Source organism: Carassius auratus, chromosome 1 (assembly GCF_003368295.1).
Source record: "Carassius auratus strain Wakin chromosome 1, ASM336829v1, whole genome shotgun sequence".
Classification (NCBI taxonomy): Eukaryota; Metazoa; Chordata; class Actinopteri; order Cypriniformes; family Cyprinidae; genus Carassius; species Carassius auratus.
In genome coordinates this window covers 33,969,079-33,993,066 of record NC_039243.1, presented here as the reverse complement: position 1 = coordinate 33,993,066, position 23,988 = coordinate 33,969,079, and the positions used below count along the sequence as shown (strand labels likewise).

General features: G+C 35.6%; 2 protein-coding genes across 2 annotated transcripts in view; both read right to left on the bottom strand.

The window, feature by feature from the left end:
- Window positions 1–7,772, bottom strand: part of LOC113108515 (guanylate cyclase soluble subunit beta-1-like) — a 39,070-nt gene extending 31,298 nt beyond the window's left edge. Inside the window, exons 1-2 of the mRNA XM_026271696.1 lie at window positions 7,595–7,772; window positions 7,173–7,246 (exon numbers count right to left, since the gene is read on the bottom strand). Coding sequence (XP_026127481.1) covers window positions 7,173–7,246; window positions 7,595–7,597 — 77 coding nt within the window. The 5' untranslated portion in view covers window positions 7,598–7,772. The remainder of the gene's footprint in view (window positions 1–7,172; window positions 7,247–7,594) is intronic.
- A 1,514-nt stretch (window positions 7,773–9,286) lies between these two features.
- On the bottom strand, window positions 9,287–16,363 carry LOC113105085 (guanylate cyclase soluble subunit alpha-1-like). Its single transcript, XM_026266236.1, has 8 exons — window positions 16,017–16,363; window positions 15,740–15,789; window positions 15,297–15,385; window positions 14,014–14,714; window positions 11,857–12,342; window positions 11,152–11,295; window positions 9,845–9,999; window positions 9,287–9,474 (listed from the first exon to the last, which is right to left on the bottom strand). Exons 1-8 carry the CDS (start codon window positions 16,248–16,250, stop codon window positions 9,303–9,305), a joined length of 2,031 nt encoding a protein of 676 aa, XP_026122021.1. The 5' UTR covers window positions 16,251–16,363; the 3' UTR covers window positions 9,287–9,302.
- Window positions 16,364–23,988: the final 7,625 nt, after the last annotated feature.

Genomic DNA, 23,988 nt, shown 5'->3' with positions numbered 1-23,988 from the left:
CACTACTGCGTTTACATTGATTTTGCGCCATAAAACCATTTTGAGATGCAAGTGCATTAAACCACTTACACAGAGTCGCACACAGCTGCATGCGAGCAGTCTTCACAAACAAGCGAGCGTCAGCATTTGAAATTGAAAGCAGCCTTCTGTTAGTGAGGTTCATATTTTACATTTATAAGTCCACTGCATTCCAAACCACATAAATTATGACTTCGTAGAGCATTTGTAAGGAAAATACCGACGGGCGAGACTGCACACTTCAAGTGTAAAGCATCCTGTGCAATGAAGCCCGCGAATGTCGTTATTATTCACTTCAACCTTTCTGAACTTTATGAAAGATTATTTTAGGGAAGTTTCGAGTGGTGTATGTGTGGGAGGAATTGAAAGCAAGCATGGTATGGTGTTTCTAAAGCAAACTCAGCGTCATCACACATCTGATTAAAAACGAAGCTCAGAATCGATCCAGAATCGTTGGAGAGAAAATTGCGATGCATCGATTTATTGATTTCCAATTCAATTCAACAGTTGTCTTCACAAAACGGAATTCATTTCAAATACTGGGTAAGAGCAGTGTAGAAATTAACAACACTAACGTAACAACAAAGCTAATATTTTCTATTAATAATGTTTTCTATTAAGCATATATTAAGCAACATTTTATATTAAGAAGGGAAAACAAACCGTTAAGTTTTAATTAAATTGAGCTTACTGAATCACAGGCTACCGTCAGATAAAGCACAACCAAACTAATGTGTGTTTACGGTGCGTGTTGGCTATGTTGTCTCTGGCGGGGCAGAAGGGGCATTATGACAAATACTTACCACCGATTTCTTTGTAGACAGTGACTGTTTGGCTAGGTGCTTGGTAACATCTGAAGGCACGGAAATGTCCATATTTGCCTTTGAATCCTCCTGCTCAGGTTGAAAGAAATAGTCTGTTGTTATAAATTATTGCAATAGCTTTGAATTTTTAAAAACACACACTTACCAAGGATCGTTCTCTACAAATCAGCTGTAAGTCAAGGATGTCCTGCTTGAGGGGAGATGGGACCTCATCATCTGGGACCTGGTGGGGCATAACGGGGCCAGTACTTGAGGTTACCTTTGCCTGAAATTGGCAAAGTTAATTTAATGCATAACTGTAATCATTCAAATCCTTTAGTTTCACTTTACTTTCCAGCTTCACATGCTTTAAGTGTATAGTGCATGCAATATTTGGTTTTATATGAATATTTAAATTTCTGTCTTGGCAAATATGTAGGCAATGTTTTTGTAAATATCTTTGTATAATCATAATAACAAAATATTTTACATTTAAACAAAACATTTCTTAACACAATACAACACGAACAATTCAACTGCGATATTATACAGATTATTATACGGACTAATGTGGGCAATGATTTAGGCTACTTCAATTTCCATGCATGAAATAAATAAATAAATAATAAAAAATAAAAAATAAATCACCTTCTGTCTAGCTGATAGTCTCCTGGCGCATGCATCATGATGCTCTCTCAGTTTTGTGATGCGACGTTTAAACCTGCTGATCCTTTTGTTGTGTTTATTTGGTCTGTTGGGAAGATACAATAAACTCATTAACTGTACACCCCATGAACTCACCATTAGGCCACATACACCTAGAAGCGGCTATTTGCTATCAAATTAAGTAAAAGGAAGTAACGTTACTCTAACAAAACGTGATTTATTGTCTTTTGGATAGCGAATACGACGACTGACAAAATGAACAGTTAATAACCCCTGATACCGCGCTGATTCTGTAAAGCAGGCCTGAACATGCGCTTTGAGGTGACGTTAACGATCAGAACGCACGTGCCTTTAGGTTAATGCCTTCAAATAAGTCTATTACAGTGACGTTAAATTAGGTTATATCCATTGAGTATTTATGTGAAGTCGATGTACATTCCTGTCTAAACTATAATTAACGTTACATCAATAAGCAAATTCGTTACCGAGCGTTAATTACGACACAAACCAACGCGCTTGATAGTTAACCTTAACTAGCCTTGCTAATTACCTAAAGCTACCTTAATCAGAAGCAGTAAGCTTAATCTGTTTAATTGATCTACCTCATCATAGTACGACTATTAATAGAATTCAAAATTTATATTTCTATAACAACATTCTTACCTTATTTCCTCCATGCTGCATCCATTAAAAAGGAATATCTTGGAGAAGATGTTGCTCGTGTCGCTGTCATCTCAAAATGGCTGTCAGGTTAAGTGAGTTCTGTACTCCAATTAGTCCGAGCCGAACTTATTACGAGCTAAACTGGCGGCCGCAGCTGCGTGAGAGGGGGGAGGGGTGGTCGCGATGGGGACCTGATGTGTCAGGTGAACACACACTTCTCGAACTCTCCACGGAGCTCAAGGTTTACTGTCACTGGCGTTTAGCGACTTGATTATGTTATATCTGATGCAACACAGAGACGATGAGATCCGTGTTCTTTTGCATCCATTCCTTTTTCCTTCCAGAAAAGGAAAGGTTGTTGTATTTTTAAATGCTTTGTTGAATACCAAAATTTAAATTAAAACCGTATACACAAATGTCATGTTTAAGTTTATTTTTTTATATTTAATTAAGTTTTGCATCTTTATAAATCAAAATTCAAAATAAACCGATTAATGTAAAAAAAAAAAAAAACGGTAATTTGAAAAGTTTTCGTTTGTTAAACTCCCACACTTTTGAGAGTCATTGCTCTGACACCGTGCCAATACATGACTTGATTTTAAAGCTGAAACGGGCATTGCAGAACAACTGTACCAACATGATGATCTTGTCCCGTTAAAGAGTCTCACTCACGAGGTGTCCGAAACTATACTGACAGCAGCAACATTGGACGTTCTTAAAAGCACTTAACGTGAAAAACGCTTAATGTGGCTTAATGTACTAAGACAGGGATACTGGAGGCCCAAATTCAATACACAGCTTATTACTGTAATAAAGCATACGTAGCTTCATAAGCAGATAAGCCCATAATATGAAGGCAATTAATTAGCCTACAAGTTAAAGGATTAGTTCACTTTCAAATGAAAATAACCCCAAGCTTTACTCACCGTCAAGCTATAGGTGTATCTGACTTTCTTCTTTCTGATGAACACAATCTGAGTTATATTAATAAGTATCCTGACACATCAAAGCTTTATAATGGTAGTGAACGGAGCTGAAGAAAGTGGATCCATCCACATCATGAACATTTCACACGGCTCCGGGGAGTTAATAAAGATGATCTGAAGCAAAGCGATGCATTTGTGTAAATATTTAACAAGTTAGTTAATATCTAGCTTCTGCCAGATCACCTTTATTAACTCTGATTGTGTTCATCAGAAAGAAGAAAGTCAGATACACCTATGGCTTGACGGTGAGTAAAGCTTGGGGTTATTTTCATTTGAAAGTGAACTAATCCTTTAAGCGTTTTCCTAAAATACCATTTTAAAGGAAACCTTCAATGCATCAAGACCATGATATTAAAAGACCAATCTGTATAAATATTAATTAAGCAGCCTTCTACGTAGACAAGCAGATCAGGCCTAATATGACCACAACATCCTTAAACATGCTTAATGTGGCTTAATGCATTAAGACAGTGATATTAACAGATTCAATACAGTGCACACCTTTTTAATAAAGCACACTATGTACAAAAAATCATCTGGTGCTTGGCAGGTCTTAAAATTTGTCAAATAAAACCTCAGATGAATAACAACACATGACATATCCCACTGTGTCATTATTTATTCAACAAAAGTAAAGCCAAGATGGAAAAGACATGAGTGACAAAATTAGGACACTGTTAACAGGAATTAAGAGTGTGAGTAGCAGTCAGGCTCTGCTGATCATCAGCAAGTGTGATAAACTCTATAAACGATGGCGTTCTGGCAGTATATCAAAGTATTCAAACATGAGACCATCCATCCGACAGCTAAAGCTTGGCCAAGACTGGGTCATGCAACACGACAATGATCTGAAGATCACCATCAAATCTACAACAGACCGACTGAAAAGAAAAGAATCAAGGTTCTGCTATAGCCCAGTCATATAGTCCAGACCTCATCCTGACTCAAATGCTGTGGTGTGAGCTGTGCATAAACAAATGCCCAGAAACCTCAATAAATTGGACCTGCAATGTTGTAAAGAAGAATAATGATGTGATAGACTGATAAAGTCATATAGAAGATGATTACTTCAAATCATTGCTGCTAAAAGTGGATCCACAAGCAACTGAACCATAGGGTGTCCTAACTTCGTCACATGTCTTTTCCATCTTAGCTATATTTCTGTTGAAGAAATAATGACACTGTGTGATATATCATGTGTTGTTATTCATCGGAAGTTTTATTTTACAAATTTTAAGCCCTGCCAAGGGCCAAGCGTCTCATTTATAAAACTCTCCGCAGATTTCATCCTAAAACTGTACGTATGTATACATTTTCAGATACATAAACCTTGTGTAAGCCAGAACCGGCGCAAAAATCCCTTTATAAATCCCAGTCAGGGGAAGATTGTGCGTACATGGATCTCCACCCCGTCTCCCCGAAATCACCTTAAATGGAGCTTACAAAGCCTATTGTTTTACTATGCATAACCTCATCTGCATAGCATTCCCATGCATATTCCCATCCACGTGACACCATGTTTAACACCATCAACAAGCTTGGCCCCCCTAAATTTGGAATCATATTACACCAAATAATTTTGGGTGAAATCCACAGTTTGTCCTGTAAACTATATACAGTATATAAAAAAGAAAAACTTCACCATCTGCTAAATTCAAGTCTGCGTTCGCTGGCTGGCACAGAGCCAGAGGCACTCATGTTTTTAAAGCACTGCGCATTATAACCAATCCCATACGATTCTGTTGAGTTTATGAATACAAGGACCAATCAGAGGCGTTCAGATGAGTCACCGCTGAAACACTGTTTCTGAATTCTCTGGCTAATTCTCTTATCACAAACAAAAAAGTGAAGATGTAAGAATGTAAGTAAGAGATTAATTTCACAGTGTAAACAGCTTTAGAGATTATTATGGGAGTTTTTTTTTAATTAGTAACTTACAATGTTTTAATTAAATTCACATTAAATACAAAGTCAGTCGTATTAAAAATATTTTATGGTATGACACCCATATCTTGTACTTAAGTAAATAGACGGCTTTTTATGCAAAGTTAATAGATTACACTATTAGGCTACTTTACTAGAGAACTAACAATCTATAAAGGTGCAAAAATGCACATATTTGAGTATCGAGGTATTTCATGATATATTTTGGTAATATTTTGAATAAAAATAAAAAATTTAATAACCCTGCTGAAAAAAACAATAGACACCATTAGAAAATTTGTAGTGGTTTTACTCATTCTAATGGGACTTGTATTGGTTGTACTGGAGGCTGTTGGTCTCTACTGGTGATTGGTAGCCTTCTATTGGTGGCTTGTTAAAGCCAATATATCCTAATGGAATATGTTCCAAAACATTCTACAGAAACCATTTTTCATGGTTTTAATGGTTAAAAGTTATTGGTTTGTAATATTTGTAATGGTATTTATTGTGGAAACCATAAAAATGTTCTGTGATGGTTTTGTTTTTTCAGTAGGGACATAAGCCTGTATCAGTTATACAGTGGTGTTGTGGCTGCTGTGTGTCATTAACTCCATGCAGCTGCAGTTGTACAGTAAGCTATTATAGCTTATGTACTTCAGACAGTGAGATACAGAAAACCATGGAATTTAATAGGATGTCCTAACTTTTTCACATGACTGTATGTTTGGGTAGGCTATTTTTAATTTGAACATCTAGCGTAGCCTAGCGACTCCTAAACCTTTATATAGGCTAAACAATATAGGCTAAAACACCTAACAGCCAGACAAAAAAAGTCACAGTAATTTAGAAGTCGTCTTTATTCATAAAACAGTTAAAAGTAAAGAGATGGGGAAAAAAATTAAACAAATTAGAATGTAAATGAATCAATGTCGTCTGTTAAGGCGTTTTTAGAGCATATATATATATATATATATATATATATATATATATATATATATATATATATATATATATATATATATATATATATATTTCTGGCTGTTTTGATGCAAGTATTTCCATTGATTCCAGAAGAAAAGCCATTAGTGGGCGCTTTTAGCATCTGTGTAAACACCTAGAAATTAAATTCAGTATATTTACATATTAAACAACAAGTTGTATTTCATTTATACTATTTTTAATAAAATAATAATATTGTATAAGGGAAATTAGCTTGTATCTGCAAATTCTATTAATCAGTGTTAAAATAAAAAAAAGAAGAAACCCCATTTTTTTTCCATATTTCATTTGTGGTTTAAAAAAGGAAAAAGGAATGGATGCAAAAGTACATGGACCCAATGATTAAGTCAGAGATCACAGAAGATTAAGATCACAGAAGAGACACCAAAGATATTACATTTGGATATATTGTAACATATCAGAGCATATAGTAGAAAATAAATAAATGATTAAGGAAATCAATAACATGTAAAAGAATAATAATATGCAAGAATAATTAAATAAAAATAAATAATATGAATAAAGACATTATCATAAACCATTTTGGATTCAATGTCAGTTTTTTACTTAGGTTTACTAGGTTTCTTTTAATCTGTCTGAAGCAATCTTGTAATTTAAAAAAAAAAAAAAAACACACACACTGTTGTTCCAGTATTGACCATAGAGGGCGCACTCTGAAACACAGTTTATACACAAACACAATTTTTGTCTGGTAAACCTACCCCGTAAGGACCAAGGGACATTTTCAGGGAAAGACTGCCACACATGTTAAAATGGCGATTTCTATCAATTGCAATGGGTGTGCCTGTGGGGACCCAGAATCAGGTCCCCACCGCTCATGGGGTCCCCACGGGTTTGGTGTGCAATCAGGTCCAAGTCCACACCGGGATATAAAAACAAGTACACTCTCTCTCTCTCAAACACACACACACACACACACACACACACTTTTATCTAATAAAACACTATTTATGTACACATTTATCTAATATAATCTATTATATGTACAGAACACACATTTTTCAAATATAATATACATTGCACATAAATGTAAAAATAAAGAACAAATAAATAAATAAACAAAACATGTCACCCATGATGTAACAGAACTCACTTGATGTCCTCCCACACATCTGGACCATAGTTTCTCAGCACCAGAAGCTCCAGAGCGTGGTTCACAAAACCGTACTGCCAAAACAAATCAAACACAATATAATCACCTGCTTTACACTAGTTGCATTATAAAGCATTATTTGCTTTTCATTGTTTACATCTTCAAGATGCCATCTATACAGATGACCTGAAGTGCGTTTTGTGCGTAAATCAAAACATGAGCTGTGAGGACCTTCACTGCATTTTATCACACAGCGATGATTTACCTATAATACAGAATTACATAATTGAGCAATGCCTTATTTCCATCGCTTTTACACATTCATCGACGCTACCGTGAGCAGCAGAGCAGATATTTACATCAACAGTGACACGAGAATAAATAAAAGACACGTAAAACGCAACCAGATTGTTGCAACATACCATGTTTGGATGAATTCCCCTGAATCCTCTGTTTGTTCCTGATCTCCTAAATCACTGAACACCAGCACTGACAAACCGTGCAGCTGTTAGATGAGAGACCTCCATTCCTGAACCGAGCGCATCGTTATTGACGGAGGATGCAGCCAACGGGACGCAAGAAGCTCTGCACAGCTGCATCCAGGACTGGCTCATGAATATTGATTACGCGACGTGACGTATGTCCGGGAAACCTACCTGATTGGCTGCGAGGTAGACGCTACAGTAGGTGGACGCTTTTGAAGACATGGGTCATGAATAATAATTAGGTTACGTCCAGTAACGCCAGCATGACCTTATTAATATTAATAGAAAAAGCTTTAGAGAGTGGAAGGATGTCAGGAGATTTTTATCGTTGGAGTTGCTTAGAAATAGATTGTGATCAATCTAATTAATGAAAAGAGGCATCAAATTAAGAAAATAAGGTAGTCATTTCATGCATAACTGATTCTGTTGTTATTTTATAATTATCTTGAAGCTTACATATTGCGTTCAGTCACCATATGAAATAGCAAGATGTAATATTACTCTAATTTATCAAAATTGTTTTTTATATTCTGAAACAATTAATAAAACCTTTTCTAAAATGTTGTAAATATAGACAGTCTCTTCTGCTCATCAAGCCTGCATTTATTTGATCAAGAAACACGGTAAAAGCAGTGATATTGTGAAAAATTCATACTATTTAAAAAATGTTTTGAACTGTGATTTATTTCTGTGATGCACAGCTGTATTTTCAGCTTTTTTTCTTGTTTTGGATCAAATAAATGAAGTAAATAAATGCAGCCTTGGTGAGCAGAAGATATTCTTAAAAAACATAAAAAATCTTACTGTTCAAAAACCTTTGGCTGGTACTGTTTATATACAGTTTATATGTTTTATCATTTATTCATTTATTATATTTTTATTGTGGTTAATAAAAAGATTTTACCAGTATTTTACATCAGGCCCATTTCTGAATGCAATAATCAAGTATGACTTATACACTGCTTTTCCCCTCAAAAATGCAAAGTGTAGTGTATTTTTACCATGCATCAAATGTTGTGAAATATTTAGAAAAATTAAAAATACTTTAATAGCTTGCATAACTTTTTTTTTTCTAAAGCATAGAATTCTACTATTGTACTTCTGATATATTACCATATTAAACCACACATAACCCCTGTTTTGTTAAACAACATTATGTTAATAAAACATTAAGATCAGTGTCTAGCGCTCTCTTTGTGGTCTCTCTTTCACTCTTTTCATGAAAAGAGCAGATTAATAAAAACAAAACCTTGAGTAAAGCATGTTTATTACAGATCTATTACAATACAAAAAAAACAGTCACAATGTTTACTTCGAGGATGACTGTGGTGAGCTGAATCTTCACTGTGTAGTGCACTCCAATGACATGTGCTCTATTCAGACTGATACTAATTGTCCTTATAGACACTAACTGGTTCACAAGTAGTAGTCGATCAGATACACGTGTTTGACATTCTTTACGCTTTCGATTTTTGCTATACAGTCAGGAGGACGTCAACATATTAAAACAAAAGAGGATCTAAATCTCAAGACTACTGTGAACAAAACTGTATATCCTTCTAGTTTTATAAGACAGCTTTGCTCAACTTAAACGATACGCAGAGGAAGGGACAGTGTTAATCCACTGTTTCCAGGTTTGACGCTTTCATCCGCTGGCCTGCGTTTCGTATGAAGCACAGCTTCTGGAAGCAACACTCGTCTTCTGATCGTGAGCCTGGAGGAAGTAACAAACTCCAGGGATGTTGGCGGGGAAGTTGGGCGGAAGATCCTCTCTCGTCCGGGGGATGAGAATGAACTCTGGACGATCTTTTAACAATCTGAAATGAGAGAGAAGTAACTTATCGTCCTAAAGGCCACATGGAGCTATACAGTAAAGCTGTCTAAGAAAGTGGAATATGACAGAAATGCTTGGCTCAGCCAGAAATGATTTAATGAGGCAGATCTTCACATGTTATTCTTTCTCCAGCATCAAAACCCCAGATGCATTTGGAGGAATGTTTTACGTCAAATAAATGCTGTTCCTGTACACTAATCGACTCGCTGTTAAAGTCATGTATTTGCTCTCACTTAAAGAAGAGAGTTAGTGTAGAAACATGCTGATTTAAATAATTACTAAAACATTTATTCGATGCCAAGAAGTGCAATATACAGAATTAACAAACAGGAGAGCCGTGTCTGTGTTTTTACCTGTACGTGGTGGGACTGACGTTGATTTTTCTCGGCAGGCTACAAGACTCAAACTTGTTGGCCAATGTGACGTTGTTGCCGAAAAGGCAGTAGCGGGGCATTTTCACACCGACCACACCGGCCAAAACCGAGCCAGAGTGGATCCCGATACGCATCTGAGAATAAAACAAAGCAGAGACTCACTTAAAACAAAAAAAATCTCTTTATTTCAAACCATAAAATTCTGCGCCAGTTTTAGCACCTCGCACATCTGCTTTCCAATACTGTATATTTCTTATTAAATATATCTTCCATTTTTATTTGACCCTCTAACTCCAGCAATCTCTATTCTAATTCTATTCTTTATTTAAAGAAAATGCCCCTTTTAGACTTGCTCTATCTTTAAAGAACCCCACTAGCTTCTCTAATCTATTTGTTTGCTTTTTATTTATTACACTGTTAACAAAAGCAAAAAAAAGCCTCTAACACTAGCTTCCTTTATTCTTTTTCTATTCCATCTGCTTTCTTTTTATTATAAGATTTATCATTGCTAATTTGTTGATTCTTATTGTTTCTATCGTCCTCCTCATTTATGAACTTTAGCAATCTCTATTCTAATTATATTCTTTATTTTAAAAAATGCCCCTTTTAGAGTTGCACTCTATTTACTTCTTGGTGTCTTAAAAAATAAAAAAAAACACTAGCCTTTTAATCTGCTTTTTTTTTTTTTACACAATTAACAAAAGCAAAAAAACGCATCTAACATTAGCTTCCTCTGTTCCTTTTCTTTTTATTATAAGATTTAAAAAACCTTGCAATGCGTTCTGCACTTGATATATCATTGCTATTTTGTTGATTCTTATTGTTTCCTCAAAGTCACTTTGGATAAAAGCGTCTGAAAATGACTCAATGTATCAAAACAATGATAATACTGAAGATCAAACTCAATCTTCAAACAAACATAAATATGACCTTTCTTCAAGATAAATGTTTGTTAGATAAAATTATCATAGTTTTGCCTCAAAGGCAGCAGTATTCATATTATAATTATAATTAGAACAATTGCATAGATTAATTATTGAGTCTAAAACAGGACCTTTCGAAAACCATTCTCCTTGTAGTGGGAAGGTGTTTGTACAAAAATATACAATGAGTCATGCTTTGGTTTTTAAATGGAGACTTCTGTTCAGTCTTTGTTGCATTATTTTGTCTCTAGCAAAGGTTTGCGTGAGAAATGAGAAGATTAAAAGATCAAAACTAAGTGGCGCATCTGACTCGTTTATAATCATACTGTGACAGAACATAGAAAAACCTGCTGAAGTGTTAACCTTGATAACCTCTCCCATGGGGGTCGTGACCTCATCAGACAAGTCCATCATCTCCAGAGCCATGAGAGCGATCTGGACAGCGTGGGTCGGACTCTCTTTGTGCAAGCCTCCGGCTACACAGTACGCATCCCCAATGGTCTCCACCTTGAATGCACAAAAGACACACCTCTGGGTAGATTCAGTTAGGGATATTTAATATGAAATTATTTTTTTGCATGATTATTAAAAGCTCACCAGTGCATTCCCATTCACACACAGTGGTTAACTGACTACCGAGCACAAAAAAGCATCATCAGATTGTGAGCATCCAGCTATAATAACAATCTAACTTTACTTTAACAAAATCCTACACCTTGACTTCTCGAGAGAGATGTTTGAGACACACATAGAGACATGTTTGGAGAAGACAAAAGTGGAATCTATTTTAGGATATAGCTGTCTGTATGAATGTTTACAAGAAATTCATCTCTGCTGCATGTCTATGGGAAATTCAGCTTCAGATTACATCAGCAAAACTCCCTGCAAATTATGAGCATGCATGTTAAAAATTATGACATTAACTATTGTTTGGTTCAAGGCGAATGATCAGTATGAAATCCCAAGGGCCGTAAAATAAGTTAAAGGAGCATTTTTTCAATCTAGTTTGAAGCTGCAAGACCTAAAAAGGAAGACAGCATTTTTTAGTGCACTATATTAAAAACCCACCTTATACACGTCCAGCTCACCGCAGCGGTGATCAAACCGCGTGTAGAGCGCACTGAGCATGTTCACCACCTGCATGGGCGTGCATCGCGAACAGATCGCAGTGAAGCCCACGATATCTGAGAACAGCACTGTGACGTGATCAAACTTTTTAGCCTGCACTGGAAGCCCCTGCCACAAACGCTGAGCCACATTCCCTGGGAATATGGTGAAGAGCAGCTCTACTGTTCGCCGCTTTTCTTCTTCCAGGGCCTGGTGGGCTTGTTCCAGGGCGGCTTTGGCTTTACCCAGACGCTTCTTCAGTCCATCCTGGGCCTTGGTCTGTTCTCCGACCAGAACAACATCTCGCAGTGCATTGTGGATGGGGATGTCAGAGAGGTAGAGGCCGCGACCTGTCAACTCCTCCAGTTTATCTACACACGGAGAGCCGAGGAAGAGCAGAGCACTCATCTCTGACATGAAGATCATCTGCCCCTTCAGGTCCATGTGCTGCAATGAGAGGGAATTAATTCAGAGTTTGGGACTAGTGTGTTATAAATGTGACCGATGTCGGGGAAAAAATATATGTATTAAGAGACCACTTGAAAAATTCTGTTTCTTTGGAGTTTTTGAGTATAACTTTTTTTTTTTTTTTTTTTGTAAACACTTAAATTAAAACTTAGAGCATGAAATAACATTTGGCCAAAATAACAGAAAAGATGCTATGTTTACATTAGATTTTAGGCAACACGATACCAATGTCTTAACATCAGCAGACTTAAGAAATAAATAATTTTCAATCACAACAAATGAAAAGCACTAAACCAGAGGAACTGAGAATTTTCGAGTTTACTCTCAATTTTTTTTCTAGAGCTGTGTGTATATATATATATATATATAAACAAACAACACTCACATATTTTACATTTTGGCAAATTTAATAAAGTCTTTTCTATACATTTTCATACAATCCACTGATGCCTCGCTGAAGGTTTGGTTACCGGTGGACCTTCACTGATCAAAAAATATTGTGTATTTTCATAAAATATATTTTTTTTAAATGGTTTCGCTTCCCATCTTTCTTCTCAGATTTTCTTTTTAAATTCTTTATTTCAAACCATATGTTATATAAACATTTCTGCTTCAGTTTCAGTCCTGATGCACAGTGTTTCCCCAAATATTTATAACTAAAATCCAATAGAAACCAATCTTCAAACAAACAGAAACATTAAATTTTTCCTATATGAAATAGACATATTTTTATATCTAAAGCAGCAATATTCATATTCGAATTCTGCTTGTACATTTTCAAACAAAAGTAACATTATGAATTTTTATACAAATTCGCCACCAATTCACCAAAAGCCGGAATTGTTAAGTTTTCTCATGAGATCAGTTTGAATATAATATAATTTCTTTCATATCTTGTTCAAAGGTATTTGATATGCATTCGCTTTGAAGTAAGTCCCATAATATGTCAAGTCATCTTAACCTTACATTCATTCCAGCTAAATCTTTGAGTGTTCACTGGAAATATTTACACTATGTTTCCACCAGGATGAAACTGGACTGAGAGAGACTACAGTATATCAAACGAACAGATCTGGTCATATAAGGACACGTGTAGAAAAAGGCAAGAACATAAGACTAAACATTACCTGAACCATATAGATGCACACAAACTCCATCAGTGTGTACTGTAAATCAATCTAGAGGATGCTGTGTCATTCCTTTCGTGTGAGGATAAGACTAGATCTCATTAAGACCGGCTTTGAGCCGCCTGACATTTGCCACCATGCCCTTATTATACTGATCATCTGCAACCCAAGAAACTGAGGTTTGCCATTATAAATACCACCTTGTAAAAACTCAGATCAGCACAAAAATATACCTTTAAGGAAAAATCCTACTAATTACTTACACTGATTAGTTGAATCGTGTTGTGCTTTTTAATTGTCTAATCAACATGAAACCTGTTTCTCTTTGATGTGGGTGTGATGAAATGACACATAGACCTTCAGAAGTTTGTGCAAACGCATTCACTCAAAACTGCAAACTTGTATGTTTTTTTTTCCTCACTAAGCTTGACGTTTTAATATTTCCCAGGTAAGCAGTTTCACGGTGCATTAGCATTTCAATACATAGGGCACACGCAAAGGCAGATTGTTAAACCAAAAATACCTTTCCAGGGCTGTCGGCAGAGCTTGCTCCGTGCTGCTTGACCCGCAGCACAAACTGAGTGTTAAGCATGGTTAAAATATCCTGGAAGCTGGCTCGAATCTCAGGTGAAACGATGAGAAAGTGCTCGAGGAAAACGGGTCTGCTTCGGCCGAGCCTCCTCCTCAAACCGTCTCCGATCTGCATCAGGCCCATATCCTGATCCAAGAGAATGTGGAAGGGAAAAGTGGAGTAGAGCAGCGAGAGGGGAATGTCTCCGGACGAGGGTGTCCTCATGGGGCTCGGCGTCAGGTTCCTGCCGTCTCTCACGATCACCGAGTACAGCAGATGGGGCTGATGAGTGGCCTGAAGAGCACCGCTGTCTTTACCCCCAACCTCCATTCTGACCTCCACCCGAGTGCAGTAGAGCCAGCACGCCGCCGCCTGGATGATCCCCGAGAAGAAGAGCTCGGTGGTGGGGAGGGGATTGAAGAAATAGACGGTCAGGAGCCCCGGATCCTTGTCCAGGCAGAGGATGGAGGCTTGCTGGACGTAGCGCTGGACCTCTGGGGTGGACGGCGTGCTCTGCTTTAGAAGAACGTTGAAGCTGTTGAGAAAATCGTGGAGAGCTCCCCCCACCACACGAAGAATATGACCGTCCTCCTCATAACAGTCCCGAAACACCTCCAGACCCAGAGATGTCTTTAGCGTGTCCATGGGGATCTCTGGGATTCAATCAGCACAATTCACATGAATATTAAGATTATAAATGGAATAAATAAGTTTTCCATTAATGTGTGGTTTGTTAGGATAGTACAATATTTGGCTGAGATACAACTGTATGAATATCTGGAATCTGACAGTTCAAAATATTGAGAAAATCATCTTTAAAGTTGTTCAAATTAAGTTCTTAGCAATGCATATTACTAAACAAAAATTAAGTTTTCATATATTTACGGTAGGAAATTTACTATATATATCTTAATGGAACATGATCTTTTCTTAATATCCTAATGATTTTGGGCATAAAAGAAAAATTGATAATTTTGACCCATCCGATGTATTTTTGGCTACAAACCCAGCTAGCAATATTACGTTCTGAAAATGTTCTGGGAACGTTAGTTTTGGGTTCCCAGAACGTTGCAAGAACGTTGCCAGAACGTTCCCTATTGGTTATCCAGGAAATTTTGCTTAACGTAAATAGAACGTTCCCTTAAGGTTAGGGGAACGCTCCCGGAACCTACTCCAGAGATTTAAGACTGCTTTTGTGCTCCAGAGTCATACAGCATTTTTAATGGCTCACTTACCTGTTTTTAGGGAGTAGTCTCTCATGACATCTGATAATTGTTCAGCATTGTCCAGTGTCTGAGATACATCAGAACTGCATGCTACAGGGCTAATGTATGGACACTTATATTAAAGCACAGTCGGTAAATTAACACCACATTAGAACACTTGGTCTTTGCAATATTAACATAATCTAATAAAATCTGATGTAATATATAATTCACACAGATAACAGTATATGCTATATGATTTGAAATATTGTAGGTAATGTAATATAGAAAACAATGTGGAAAAATACTGATGCAATATACTGTCATAAGAACGTGCACAAAATTCAAACTACCTCTACTTTAGTAAAGGCGCGTCATGCAAATCGTAAAACTGTAGCACTTTTAAATGTGATAATAGACTATTTTATAAACCGATGTAAGACAAAGTATTGTAATGAAAAATAATATCTTACCAACTCGGCTGTTTCATAACTCTGACCAATGCATCTCGTAATTTGTCGAACTATAATAAACAGAAAATGCATTAAAGGTAGCATAACGTGTGTTTTTGGCAATGCATTTAATATCGTTTGTCTGTCTCGCGCACTTCTCTCAGTTATAAAATTCTATTTGCGCGCATTGCATGCGCACGCTGACATAAAACTGATTTTTCCCCCCTTATGCATTGTGTAAGAAATTGCTGCAAGCACATCATCAGGTGCATTAGACACATCAGAGACATTAATCTACCTCTGGGCACACCAGCTTTCGGATGCTCTCTCCCAGTGAATGCAGATTAACTTTGCTTCGGCTTGTTTTGCGTCTGGGCAGAATGCTGGTGAGATTGCTCTGCACCTCTCTGGACACTGGCACAACGTTCACCGCTCCGCTCTCCTCAAAATCCGCCGGTTCCTCATTTCCCACGACCATAGAAAACGGACATTCCCCTGCAATCTTCAGATCCTTCAGCTTAGCGCAAAACATTCTTTGCGTAACAGTCCTCTCCAAACATGCGGCAGAAATATCTATTCACATGCTGAATATCCGACTGAGACCATTCCTACCTATCCGAACCCAGGAGAGAAGCATTCCTAATAAATGATAGAAATATATCAACCCAGGAGATATATATATGCCCGCACACACACGTCTCACCCTAAGCTATTTCAAACTTATCAGCAGCTTTTCCGCCTGCATACAATATTCATAGTAAATTACAGGGACAAATGACAAGCCAAGGATCGTTAAGTATAGCCAATCACAGCACACAGTGGAACCTCCAGCTAGCCAATGGATGCACCGGCAGACAGAGCTCCTTAAAGATGCATTATTCTCGTCTGGAGATGCTGTGCACCATGCATGCGCATCACCCAAAAGAACTGGCTGGTGATTTTAGTGCACTGCGCGAGCTGATTAGATATGCTGTCGGTGACGTCTAGCGAATATTTAAATGTCAAATACATCTAACCCACATGGAAACGCTCTCAACATCTGGCACTCGATTCTGTCACGTATCATCATCTCAGGAGCGAATCATTTGGACGCATGCTGCGCTTTGGGACACACAGATGTCTGCCCAGTCCTTCGCGAACATAAATTGCAATGCAGCTCATTACAGACTCAAGCTGATGTTATATAAGGGTCTGTATGCTTTGCATTCTTTCATGGGTCTCCTTCCCAAACAGACAGCCAGGGCTTGTCAGGCTAATGAGGAGCATCGAGTTCAGGAGATCACGCTGCGAGTCCAGCTGAACGAGTCTAATTATTTGGATTAAAAAAAAATAATCGCCTTTACCAACTAAAACCATAAAGCTATTTAAAATAGTGCAGTCAAACGATTAACCGCATCCAACATAAAAGATTTTGTTTACATAACATAATATATGCATGTGTAGCTACTGTGTATATTGATCATTGATAAAAAAAAACATACATGCATGTATATAATAATTGTATTTGTTTATATATATATATATAACTTTAAATATAAATGCATTTTTAAATAATATATATTTTTAAATATATACATGCACGTTTCTGTGTGTATGTATGTATATATATATATATTATACAAATACTTTTTTTATTTTGGATGTGATTATCACGAATTGACAACACTAATTTAAAACGAAATAAATAAATAAATAATAATAAAGACAGATTTTTTAAATTGATGCTTGCTTGGTGACAATGACTTGTTTTTCGACTAGCAGTGCTCTTGAAGATTGCATTAGGGACCTGCAGACAGAGGTGAGGGAAACAGATCAATAACATGTACACAGATCAATGGAAACCAGAAATCACTCAGTATTCAGTTATTTTGTTCATCTCTGTACTTGACACAATCAGTGAAATCTTACTAAAATCATGAGGAATGGAAGGGACTGGGAGATCAACCTAACTTCATGGTCACCTTGCATTATCGGCATGCTAAAATGTCAAAATAAGTTTTTTTTTTTTTTTACATTTTGTTGTTTGTGTAAAAACAAATAAATAAAAATTCGATTTCTTTAATATATAATTTCAGTCATGGAAAAAACAAAAGATTTAATTAAATTGGGTAGACAATGCTAGACTTATCTTTGTTTTTTGTTTTTCTTGAGACAAAATAACCTAATCTCAGATGCGTTTTTTCCAAAAGAGATTTCAACAGTGTCACAAACTACTCTCAGACTGTCAAAAATTAAAACAAACAAAAGCCTCTGATTCTAAGGTGTTAGATATCCACACACATGAAACATCTTTAACATAGAATTACATCCATTTCCCCTACTATTTTTAGTTCAACACATAAATAAAGTGCTTTATTCAATAAACAAGCAGAATTTGAATTTGAATTTTAGGTGTGACAACTTCTGAATTTCTGTGGAAATCTGTGAAGTATGGGCTACATAGTCCTTGGACATATGCATGTTCAAAACAATTTTTCTTAATCCACAATAAACTGAATCATTGCTCTCATATGGAGAAATCAACAAAAATGACTGTATAGTCATGTATTTGTCTTCTTGGTTGCATGATGTCGAGATCTAACTCTATTTGTGCACACATGCTTTAAAAACCATGCTATAATCAACACATTCCTCTATTCTGTCTCCATGATCATGCATAATAAACCTGACAAATACTCTCGTGCTAAAATAGCACTCCATTAAGAATTCATTGCTTTTAAAACCATTAAAGTTTGGAACCAAACAGTGATTTTTTTGTTTTTATTTTTTGTTAGCCTGGCAATCCTAGCCTCTGTTTGCACAGATTTGATCCAGTTTTGCACCAGACCTGTTTTGATTGTGCTTCTCTTTCCTTCTGAATAGCAGTAGTTTGCTTATGTGTCATATTGCAGGAGTTTTACTGTCTTTACTTTCTTTTCGCCATTTGTTAACATAGCTGCTGTCTATAAACATGAATACAAATATTTTACCACCGAATGACATTAAATAAATGAAGTCTCTGATCTCCACGTCTGTCACAAGCGTGACTCATTGAATCAGTTCATTAGTGTACGTCATGTTTGGTTCAAGTTTATTATTTTCCCAGTGGTGCCAAGCATGAATAATTCAGATTCCATGTGTGCCGTGAGACTTCTGCCAAACTGCAGTCACTGCCAGATCTGTGCCTAATGTAATAGAGCGACAGAATTGATTTTGAAGTTTGTTAGGACCAGTGTCTTCAGGGAGGCTGCTGATTGGCATGAATCTTGTGTGAGGCAGTGTGGTGTATTCCTCAGAATAGAGAACAAACAAAAAACAAAAAAAGGTAATAATATGAAATATTTTTATAATTTCAATCAGCTGTTTTGTGTGTGAATCTGTGTTAAAGTGTAATTTATTTCTGTGATTCACAGCTTTATTTTCAGCATCACTCCTCCAGTCTTCAGTGTCACATGATCTTCAGAAATCGTTCTGATTGGCTGCTCAAGAAACATTTCTAATGTTAAAACAGTTGTGCTGCACAATGTTTTTGTGGAAACCATGATGCATTTCAATTTCAAGGATTCGCAGAAGAATACAATGTTCAAAAGAACTGCATTTATTTAAAATATAAATCTTTTGTTACATAATAAATGTCTGTACTGTCACTTTTAATCAGTTTAATGTGACCTGAGAGCTTAAAAGTGTTATTTTCAGTTACTCTTTAATTCAAGGTGACGGTGAAATTATACATTTAACTACAGAGTTACCTACATGCACTTACTATATGGTAAGGATTAGGGTTTGGTGAAGGGTTAGGGTTATAATTAATTGTTATTATAAAAGTAAGTACATGTAACATGTATAACAAAGGACACCTTATAATAAAGTGTTTCCTAAATTTCGTTCCCACTTTATAAGAGGCGTCTTTAAACACTATGAACTTATTAATATTATTATAAATGTAACCCTCTGGCACTAGTGAATGCCCATAACGACTACAGATGATGTGAAAGCATGAACTGAAACAAATACCCACTGTGATTGTAGAGATAGCAGAATGAATTTCAAATGCTTTAAAATAATGAATGTTAAATACATTTTATAGATTACTGTATAACTGTGCCATTTAGCACTAACTACTATTTAAAGAAGCAATCTGAGGTTTGTGAACAGTAGATGAACTTTACGCCAAACTGTTATTTACAGACTCTTCCACAAGATTAGTCTCTGGGAGAGAGCCGCAATCATTATGTAATCCTGTCACGCATTTCTGAACGCAGTGATGGTTTGGAGCAGCTCTGGGAGTTTGTTCATGTGTGTGTCTACAGCTCAATGCCATAGCAACACACCATCCACCAGGAGAAATATTTAACGGAGTCCAATAATGTGGGAAATATTTCCTCTCAAAATGTCTCCTTTCTTATATACTCACTGGAATGAAGAACAATGCACGGACTGACAGCGTCTCTGAAAGTACACTTGTACAGTATGTAAAGCATCACTCATTTAAATATTGCTGTGAACCTCAAAGGATTTCGATTCGGTTTATGAGCAGGAGCTTATTTATTCGAAGCAGAAAAACAGCATGATGAAGACTTTAATTAATGTGATGTAGGCAGACTGGCCCTTCACAGCTCAGTTTATTATTACACCAATGTGAGATTACTCTTATTATTTTTAGCACCAGTAGTAATGGTTAAAGTAGCTCTGTCTGAGCTCACGCTAAATAAACTCAACTAATAAGAACTCAAATAATTATACTTTTAGCTGGGATTTTTTTCCTCCTACCCACATCCTGTAGAAGTCTAAAATGACTTGTTAGTTCACCAAACTAATAATTTCAGTGCAAAATCCAAATGTTGAATATGTGACTGTGTAGTACCGGAAATAAAAAGTACATAATTCAACGAACAATTACACTGAATAGCAAGTAACACATTTAATTAAATCTGAAATTTAGTAGAAAGACTGAAATTGTATTTTCTTGATAAACATCTAAAGTAACACAATATAATAAAAATCAGTTTGACTTCAGGGTTGTTATTACATTTTTTTTTTTTTTACACCGCTCTTCTGTTTAGCACAGACAAGTTTTTGTGATAATTATGCATTAAAGGCACTACTACTTACATGTATAACAACCTTCTGGAAGTTTCTCTAATATTCTAGAACATTCCAGTCATAACAGACAAAAATCATTCAGTGTACATTTCTGGTCACTTTTGCTAACTGTGTAATGTAAGAGCTCAGTATTATGCATGCACCATGTCATCTTTGTAATAACAAGTTAGCTTGAGTTATCAGCATATCTGTTAATGATACACAAAAAGTCATGACATTATCGTATCCAGCATCTCAAACATAACAAATAAAGCCAAACAAACTGTGTTTAACAGTGCGATCTTTGTTTTATTAACAACTTTTGGAAAAATCATTTTTACAGTTGCATGCCTAGAGTTCTTAAGCATAGATAACTTGAGGGCACTTGGCAGTGAGCACAGCAGAGACGTTCCTCCAGTGCATCCTCATGCCCAGACATCACAAACACATTTAAAAGCTTTAATAATAGAGAGAGTTGAGGAAGGGGACCTTTCAGGCCTTAATAATAGAACACTGTAGCAGAAAAAAATATCTTTAATGTCCTACAAACACTCAAACGCATTCATGAATCAACCGTTATAGAAATGTCAAAAAATTCTGGTTATGATTTTATGAGGTCGCAATGTTGATTATTGAACATGATTACATATTACTCCAGTGATCACATGACATGCAGGTATAATATTTAATGTTTTTTAGTAAGTGAAAAAGATTTATTTAAATTTAGCATTTTTGTGATTTAATGAATTATTAGCTTTCCATAAAAATAAAAAATAAAATAAAAAAAAACCTGCAGTTCATTCATGAACCGCAAGTTTGCCATGACCATGACGTAATATAATGTTTAATGCACTTCATGTTGCTGATAACAAAGAATGGAATATATTTACTTTCTTTTTAGATGTTTATATCAATATGAAACCGGATTAAATTTTTTTTTTTTTTTATATATCACTGAATCAACTTAAGGACATTCTTTTATTACAACAAAACTATTTTAATGAAATAGAATTTACTTTTATTTAATTTACTAGATTTTTACTTATTTTTAAATGTATTAAATATTTAATTTCATGTCATCAGCACATCAACTAGTTTCCTGTAAAACAAAAATTTCAAAAGAAAATGAATTCCTTATTTTTTATCTAATTTCAAAGAAAATATAAATTAATCTGTTTCATTATTGTATCACACTATATTTTGTCCTTCAGTTTATTTGATGCATACAATATGATTAATTTAAAGAAATGTGTCATTTTTAAAATAGTTACAAATTGCCACATTGTTTCATTTGCCTCCTAATATGGTCATCCATTTCCCCTAACAAATCAATTACATGTAGGCGCTATTTATGAGTTGCAACATATTTTAAACATAAACCAAAGCCTATGTAAGCCAATACAGTGTAACTGTGCTGTTTTCACTGTGCAAAGGCATATTTACATCTATAGAAGAGTGATTTATCACAGTTTCATTTCACCATGTTATAACCCCACGTCATGTGTTTACAGAAAAAAAGGCCCATGGCTGCCAGCCTCGGCTCTTAAAAGGCAACTACGATAAACAGTCTTTGGTTTCCCACAGCGTTCAGCCTTTGACCAGACCTTTTAAGACTGGAGCACTGATGCTGTGTTTACTTGGAGGAGAAGGGCAAAGGGAACCACATGGAGAGTAACAACTACACAGCTAAACAGCAACCTGAGATCACGTCAGGAGAGACAAAAACATGAATGTGGACACAGCTGTCTCTAGGAGCACAAAAATACGACGAGTGTTTGTCCAGCAAACCGTGAGGTGCCATATGGAGCATGGAGCAGAAAAATACTCGTGTTTATCAGTTTTGTGTCTTTAGAAAGGAAATTACATTTGTCAGCTGAATGTTCACGTCTGCAAGATGTCTGCGAAAGCATCTGCTGTGTACAAACATCTGTTTCAGACAGCTGTAAATCATAAACATCTTCTAAACGTCTATTTGACATCTGATAGGAAATTTCAGATGAGAAAACACTCTTAAAAACACGTCACGCAAGAGTTATTATAACAAGAGTTTGATAATTGTAAATTGTGATCAGAATAATTACATTTCATATGTTAATGTTTGTGATAATGAACATAAACAAACATCTGCATAAAACCCATGCTACTGTAAATTATGCATTTCTAAAAGAAGAGAATATTTAATTGTATTAATGTGGAAAACACTGGAAAACCAAATTGTTTTAACAGTTGCATCGTTGACATACTAAATTCCACTTTATTGCATCCTATTTCCTACTCTCTCCATCTCCGTGACCAGTATTATTTATAGCTTTATATTTCATTGACATAAACCATTCAGGCTTTGTTGGTGCTCCAGGCATCTTCCAGCAACTTGATCTTTTCCCATCATCCCCTTTTTCTGTTTGATACAAACCAGCAAGCAACTTACAACTAAAACATACCGCAGACATTTGAAAAGTCTCTTCCTCTTAATAAGAACCTTTACATTTGTTGCAGCAAACACAGGTGGTGCAAGATTTAACTGTGAAAAGTAACTTAATAAACCTATTGGTTACACTGGCATAAGCAGGTGTTTTAAACATGACAACTATGCACCTCCTTCAGACATAAATGTATTACTTAATTAAAAAGTAACATGGTATAGCTTGATTAGAGCTTGATTTCTTGATTCCCTGAAAGAACATTTTACTAGTTTAATTAGAATAAGCATATAATATATATACTGTTTATAAAAGACAAAAAGATAGTTAAAAGTGTAATATTCTAATATTCTTCTACAGTAAAAAGTTAAATAAAACAAACAAACAAATAAACAAACACAAACTCAATACCAATAGAAAACATAAAGGAAATATTGTAGTATACGGGGAGGCTGGTGTAATGTCTGTATATTCAGGTATTGCATAACCACATCGTTTTTTATTTTATTTTTATTATTGTTTTGATTCTAATTTTAATTATTTTTATTTTTATTTATTTTTTGTCTAATTTTTCATTATTTTATAGTGTATTTTTTATCTTTTTTTATTTTTTTATTTTATTATTTTATCTCATTTTCATAATTTTTTATGTATTTTCTTTATTTATCTCATTTTTCATTATTTTTTTTTTCATTTCATTTTATTTTATTTTCACAGCTGCCAGAGTAAGTGGATGGTGTACGTGGGTTTCCTCCTTAGTTGGGGTTAATAGCCTTAGGCCACTGATGC